Genomic DNA, 7,613 nt, shown 5'->3' on the forward strand with positions numbered 1-7,613 from the left:
TACATCTAAAGACTGTAAAATTCATAACGGAAATAATTTATTTAATGATTAAAAGTAAAGTGTGGAAGTACCAAATACCAAAATTAATATAAACTTGTTTTATTCCAAGAACATTTTACATTTTTGTACCTATTCAGATGACTCAAAAAAATATTAAATCTTAGTAGCCTACCATTGGACGAAATAAAAACTTGTGGTTGATTTCGGTTAGTTCTCTTCAAATTATTTTCATAAGGGAATAGTTGAACCAACGGATATCACAAAACCCATCAATATTTGGACAACATTTTGAAAGCTGATACAGATATCACATAAAATTGGATTAAGCGATAATATCACAATATCAACAAAACAGTATCATCACTAAATTGTAAAAGTGCACATTTTTGTTGTTTATTCTTCTGAAATTTGTTCCCGAAATTTGTTTGAATCAATTTGAAAGTGTTATTAGAAGATTACAACGACTTACAACGTTATAAAACAAAGAACTACATACAACTTTCATAAAACTAATACTTACGTTATCCGTCGAGTCTTCAAATCTTAAATTGAAAATAATGTATTATTGTCGAGTTGATAGTAATCCATTCCACTTTCAGAAACAAAAAACTTAATTTAAATTTACTTTTACATTTCATACTCGTCTATGTACATAAATGTATTTATTTAAAAAATCAAAATAAAAACATGGAATACATATTCTTATTCCTTCAAATTTGAAACTATCCAATTTTCAAACTCAGCTACACGAGTATAGACTCCAGGTAAATTTTCTAATCCACATCCACGTGAATAAGAAACTATACCCTCAATCGCCCATTTATGCTTGAAAACCATCAATGGCCCCCCAGAATCTCCATCACAGGTATCCTCAATAAATGTACCTCCAGCACAAAGTTGTGAATCCAACACGTAGGCTTTAGTTCTTTTGTATGCATCTTGACATTCAACTGGCCCATTTATTGGTAGAGATATTTTTAGTTTTATATTACTTCTCTTTTCTGTGATGGAAAAATAGATATAAAATTTTTTGAAACAAAGCATGATAAAGAATAAAACGATGTCGAAACCTACCTTTCAATGTTCTACCCCATCCAGCAGCTACCAAATTTTTGCCCACTTCACTTCGATTGAGTTTCAAGACCCAAGGCATACAAACTGGCGAAACAAACGAAGTGAATCGAATATCATCTTTCAATCGAATCAAGGCAATATCATTATGTCGATGGAGACTCTTTTCATTGTAATTTGGATGAACTATAATATCTTCGGCATAAACATCTAGAACTGGATCAGCACAATCAGTTCCGATACAATCGATACCATCATTGCTGGTATCGTACTCTCCTAAACGAATGCTATGACTTGAAGGTATACAAAATAAAAGAAACAAATATGTAGTTAGTTTATACATAATGTAGATATATGTATGTAAATAATATTATATATATGTACACATGTATATAGGAAAACTTAGTCAAATCTAAAGGAGGTCTTACAGAGGCTTTCCAACGAGGCAATGAGCAGCAGTGAGAACGTATCTTGAGTTGATGAGACTGCCCGAGCAGAAAAATTGTGGCTTACCATCCTTTCCTGGACCTTTAAAAACAAACAACAACACATTCAGATGAATTTAAAAAAGTAAAGTAAAATGCACAGTGTTTCGAAATTCGTTAAAATATAATTAATTGCCTATCTGTTTTTATTCGGAGCTCTATTTTTGATAATTGAGTTCCTGGTGATGACTGCTGTTCTTCCTGTAGAAATATGTTTCAGAGGCCAACACAGTTTCTTTTTTTTTTTTTTTTTTAAAGACCAAAAGCACCTACATACATGATACTTTATTTAAAAAAATTTCAGCTTTAAAAAATATTGAATAGCCTTGTAAAACTTCTGAATAAAATAGCACTTTTTATTGACCTTGAACAAAATAAGAAACAAAAGTGAACATTTTTTGGACATGACATGTTTTCAGAATAAATTGATGTGACATTTCATTTAAAATTTTGATATGCGCTCTTCAAAAATTGTTTGAAGTTTAACTTCACTTGGGGGTTTTGTATTGAAAATTTTTAATAGAAAGAAAACATAACAAAGTACAAAAAATTTCAATCTGTCACTTTTTAAAACTCTTTTCAAAGCTTTAAATAATTTGTATACTCTTATAAATGCAACACAAGAACTGAAGACATTTGTTTAACGGAAAATTTCCTTTTTAATACAAAACAGATCAAAGAGGATGTTTTTATTTATTCATTTTTCGAGTTCGAAATAAACCTTATTATTATTAAAATAAACACAGCGATACACGTTTTCAATGAACATTTGCTTTCATAATGACGTTTGAACTTTTGCATTAAGATTGAAAAACAAATCACACATAAACATGATTTTTTAAGTAGTTCAACAGAAATTAATTTTGTTGTCAAATCGCATGAGCCTGACGTTCAAAAATCGTAAAATTAAGAAATTCTCAAACAATAAGGACAGAATTTGTCATGTATTTTAGAAATTTTCCTAATCTTGCTAGAAACACAACTCTATTAAATCTTCAATCCCCGATCATAAAAATCGTTATCATTCAAAATATCTCTCTGAATTGACTGTAACCATCTGCCCAAATACAAACCAATGGACACCTCTTAAATACAGAGCACACCGAATAGCCACTGTATACCTAAATGGGTTCTCTTCTCAATCTTACCCAAGCTAAATTAAGTAAGAAATTCAGAAACAAATATTCTTCGGAAAATCAGTGTTTCTTGTATGTTGCGCCAGTACCTCAGAAGAGTGTTTGCGGTGATGTGAACAGATATCCTGGCTTCAATTAATGCGGTATTAACATTTGAATCACAGTTTGTGCATCTTTAGTAAGTCTTAGCAATTTTAACACGTTTTAAGTTTGCTAAATGATTTACTATCGTAAATGTTTCGCTTTCGTATACATTCAACTTGTTTTAAGACACTAAAAATGACAGCTTAGTTTGACAGAGCTTTTAAATGAAAGTGCTACCAATTTTAAACCAGAAAATTAATGACTCTGTCAGCTTTGTTCCCAAAATGGAGCTAAACGAAATCTAAATCTTAATTGAAAAGCGAGTAAAATCATTTTCAGGCTTTTATCATTCTATCGGTTTCATAACTTCAAATACTTTTCGAAATTACTTCAAGTGAAATTTTTTGAGATTTTTGTATACATACACAATACTCCTAAATTAGTGAACTTAAAGGGTTTTTGAAATAGGCATTAGGAAATGTATGAAATTTTAAAGAATAATAGAAACATAACCGTTATAAGGTTATTGGGCCAAAGCTTCACTACTGTTTAGAATTCTTAATAGTCAGACCTCGGAAACCTTCTTTGGATCTCCCATAACAGTGCGTGAAGTATAAATAAAATAAAAAAGTGAAAGTTTTTTTAAATGGAAATCTTCAGCTGCGGTGTCATAGCATGGAGTCCATTTCTTATCACGGAATTTTTAAACTAGAATTTCCTACGACTAAATTGACCGCAAAAACTTACGAAAACAAAAAGGGCTACCTCAAGCAATTGTATGATCTAATGCAGCGTAAAATGTGTGGTTATTTCAAAAAAAAAGCTGGAAGCACTCGTTTTTCAATCCATAAACTTTACCAATTTAGTAGTAATTGATATAAGGAGTGTATATCACATAAGTCAATATATTATTATTTTTTTCACTGTCATAATTTTTAAAATTTCTTACTTTTTTATTTGTTCTGAGGTTTCTAATAAAATAAATGTAAAATATTAGTGTTTTTATTTTCATGTTGTTGATGCACGTGACAACTTGCTGCAGATTTGATAAAAGAATTTTCCAAATATGGGTTGGGAAAGATTCTTGGGTAAGACTTTAGTTTCAGAAGGTGTCTGAAAAGTTTTCGAGAGGTCGTTTTTTTATTTGAAATGGTTTAATAGAGGAGACATTTCATGTGTTGCAAAATCAAACGAACAAACGACGTTGGATCTTTTATGGGTGTAAGCCAAAATTCGACAAGTTGAAGTCTGTGAAAGGCTGAGTTGGCACGGCGAGGAATACACTCTCTCTGGTTCTGCTCTACACTTTCACGGACCGCAGCCGATGTTGCGTTCCTTAAACGTACGGGTGTTGGCTGATTGTTTACTGCACCAGTCGTCTCAAATTTGGTCACCAAACGTTTAAGAGTCGACTGCGAAGGGCCACCACGTCTACCGTATAACGGGAGCAATGCGCGCAACGTTTGCGTTAACGAACACTCATTTGGATAATAAAGTTTTAACATATGATGTTAAATCATATAACTTGTCATGGTGATTTGGCATAAATAACTGAATAATAAACAAAAGATTTGACAGAATTCACAAACACAAAATGCCTGCCATAGAGCGCCAAAAAAAAACCCTTTGTAAGAGGTTGAATATTATGCAGAATTTGATTTCTGGAAGTATTATGTACATATGCAATGCGAAATAGCAAGCGGCGCGCGCGGCACCCAGTGAAACATGTAGTACAAAATTACGGACATTGGATGAGATTTTGTTTTTCATTCCTTTAAATATTTGTTGTTTTTTAAATACATATATTGTCACCTGTTTTATATATAAGACAGTTTTTCATGCAGTTTTTTTAATTTTTAAATAACAAGCAATCAAAGTTTCAGTATTTTAAAGCCAATTGTAAATGGAATTTTAACACATTTTTGTGATTATTGTTTTTCTCAGGCACTTTTTATTTTATCTTTTCAACCTAAATTTCTTAGTTATGAAATTGGTTAAGTTAAAATTAACCATTAAAAAATCCTTAAAATAAGAAGTTGTTTATCTTTAAAGAAATCACTTGTTGTGAATTTTAGGGGAAAAATTTGACTTGTTTGAATTTTTTTCGAAAGGTTTGTTTGAAACTATAAAACTGATTTGTAGTATGCAAATTTTAAAACGGTTTAAAAGGTGGCTTGAAGCGAAATTGAACACACCATCCCTAATAACCGCAAACAATTTTAGTGAACTTTTTTTGATTGATCGACAAAAAAGTACAGTAAGTACTACGCTTCTTTTTGCCGCAAAAATGAGGATGAAAAGTAAAGGTTAGCTTGATGGTTTTAAAGTAATTGATTTCTTCAATCAGTTCCTATCATTTCAAATGAAAAAGTCTTAGCTTCAATGTTAGACCTTAGCAATGCACAGTATAGAGAGATACAAAAATTAGTAGTGAACCATGGTATTGATTTATTTCCATCATATTTCCAGCTTCAAACAACTAAAAAAGATTACTTGCCTCTAAAGTAAAGCATTTTGATTGGCGAAACAGACAGACAAAAATATCTTAAATGTCTTGACAATAAATTTATAGATAAAAAACATTGATCTTTGTTTAAAATCTAAATGGAAATTTGTAGGAGCATCGATTAAAAGTTGTTTTAAACAAACATTTTCTTTGGAAAGCTCAGATAACTCATCAGTTCTTTTTACTAGTTTGGTCCCTATGAAATTGTGTAACGAAACAGACAAGATCACATTATGGAAAAACTCAAAACCATTTTCATGTCGAGATGTAAGCTTTAGATTTGCTTAACAAAGAGAAAATTTGATAAAAACAAAGAGCATGATGAAATGCAATGTTCCGTCAAATTAGTCGGCTTACTCTTGAGCTCAATTTCAGGCGTACTGTCAAGTATAGAGATTCTTTTTTAAAGCGCACATTGAGAATGTGAAATGCTTTAGCTTACTCTGTTGTTCCCTCCCATTTTGATGTTCAAAACTGTTAAACCAATGTGCGCCAGTTTATAGAACGATATTCAATATATGTATCAATCAAATTCAATTGTGAACGATGTCTCGAAGTACACATTTTAAAAAAAGCACATTAAAATTGTAAAACGAATTAAGAGTAGTAAATATTTATCATTTGTCTGTCATAAAATTAGTTTTATTTTCAATAAAAAAATTCTTGGTTTCAGGGTTTCATAATTTTATTTTTTTTAAATTGCTTACTTTTTCAATTTTTTAAAATAAATTATGAAACTATAACTTTTTAAGTTCAAAAAAGTGAAAACCATTTAAAGTTATAAAAATAATTATGAATTTCAATTTTAATATGTGATTTTCAATACAAATAAAAATGTACTCAAATGTTATTAAACGTGTTGAATTAAATTGTTGTTAAATTGTTCCTTTTAAAAGTTCACTCCTATTTTTCCTAATGACTAAAAGAGCACTAAAAATTGGTTCCACAGAAACTTGAGTTGATGGAGCTGCAGTTTTCTAAAATATTGGTAGAAACTTGACCTCTGACGTTTTAGAAACCTTGCCAACCATTGGAACAAATCTACTTCCCGTTGATTCCAAATTCAAATTATTACTAAAACTGATACCGTGGATTTTTATAAAATTTCTTTTTAAGTTTCCTGTCCCTTTTCGGTTTAAATTTTTGACAATTACTCAAACAAGCTGTCGTATTTGTTTCTTGTTCATACAAAACATATTTTTCAAACTTGGATACTTTTTTCTGGCCCACTTATGAAAATACTGAAACGTAAGCATCAAAAGATTAATTTGTTTTCCAATCTTTTCGTGAGATAACGAAATTTGAAATGAGTTTTATTTTGTTTTAATTTTTTCGATGCACTCGCGAAGATTCTTTATTCAATAAAATCATCGCGTTCGTTTTAAGAAAGTTTTAAGATATGTAAAATAAATTATGAACCTACTTGCAAAATAATACATTTCTTAGAACTGGTTTCCAGGCCATCAATGCAAATTTCACTTACATATGTTATAAAACATCGTCAACAAAGTGTAAATTACTTTTGAATTCTATTAATTGAAGTAAAAATAAAAACTTGTTTTTAACTAAACTCACCATAATTTAATAAAGCCATCCAAGGGAACTCGTCAATTTCTGTTTCTTTTCCACTGTAGATCTTACTTCCACTTGGTTGATCACCACAATCTTGAAGTCCAGGTAATAAATCATTTGATAATCTTTGATTTATCCCCGGATTACTAAAAGTTGAATCAATAGTGCAGCAAACAAACGGAGGCTCCCCAAAACCATCCTGACAAGCCGAATCATTTAGGAATTTGATTTCTTCATTTGCTGGTGATGTTTTAGATCTTAAAGCCAGGAGCACAGGGCATTCCTTAGATGTTATACAATAACCCTTACGATTATTAGGGTTTAAACAATTTTCTAAACAAAAATATACATTATTTTCATATCAGATACAATTTAAAAATTGAACTCACTATCAGCAAATGCAAATATTGCAAAACAAACAAATGTAATAAAACGACTTGTCCAATTAGCAGTTTTCATCTTAAGGTCAGATTTGATACTGGATCAGCTTAGAGCTGTTTTGAAAAATAATTCTCTTTCAATCGGTTTCGACATGAAGCTTTGCAATGAGAAATTCTTTGAATAGGTATTATAAATAATTCATTATTAATTTGATAAATACAAAAACAGCAGGTTTAAAGATGTTAGACGTGGTTTAAGAGAACTTGTTTGGATTATTCTAAATGAGAGTTTAATATGTTAAGCTATAAAATTGTCATAAGAATCAAACTGGTTAAATATGTCAATGACTTGTATGCATGAACTTAAATTGCATTTTAT

General features: G+C 30.4%; 1 protein-coding gene across 1 annotated transcript; it reads right to left on the reverse strand.

The window, feature by feature from the left end:
• Positions 1–614: 614 nt before the first annotated feature.
• Positions 615–7,396, reverse strand: LOC129941773 (serine protease 7-like). Its single transcript, XM_056050500.1, has 5 exons — positions 7,244–7,396; positions 6,858–7,187; positions 1,500–1,599; positions 1,075–1,364; positions 615–1,001 (listed from the first exon to the last, which is right to left on the reverse strand). Exons 1-5 carry the CDS (start codon positions 7,311–7,313, stop codon positions 703–705), a joined length of 1,089 nt encoding a protein of 362 aa, XP_055906475.1. The 5' UTR covers positions 7,314–7,396; the 3' UTR covers positions 615–702.
• Between the last annotated feature and the right edge of the window lie 217 nt (positions 7,397–7,613).

The sequence above is a fragment of the Eupeodes corollae genome, chromosome 1 (genome assembly GCF_945859685.1).
Source record: "Eupeodes corollae chromosome 1, idEupCoro1.1, whole genome shotgun sequence".
Lineage (NCBI taxonomy): Eukaryota > Metazoa > Arthropoda > Insecta > Diptera > Syrphidae > Eupeodes > Eupeodes corollae.

Coding starts and splice junctions, on each gene's coding strand:
- LOC129941773 (XM_056050500.1), bottom strand. CDS start 7,313: ATGAAAACTGCTAATTGGACAAGTCGTTTTATTACATTTGTTTGTTTT. Junction 7,188..7,243: donor AATATTTGCATTTGCTGATA/GTGAGTTCAATT, acceptor ATTTTTGTTTAG/AAAATTGTTTAAACCCTAAT. Junction 1,365..1,499: donor TGCCTCGTTGGAAAGCCTCT/GTAAGACCTCCT, acceptor TATACCTTCAAG/TCATAGCATTCGTTTAGGAG.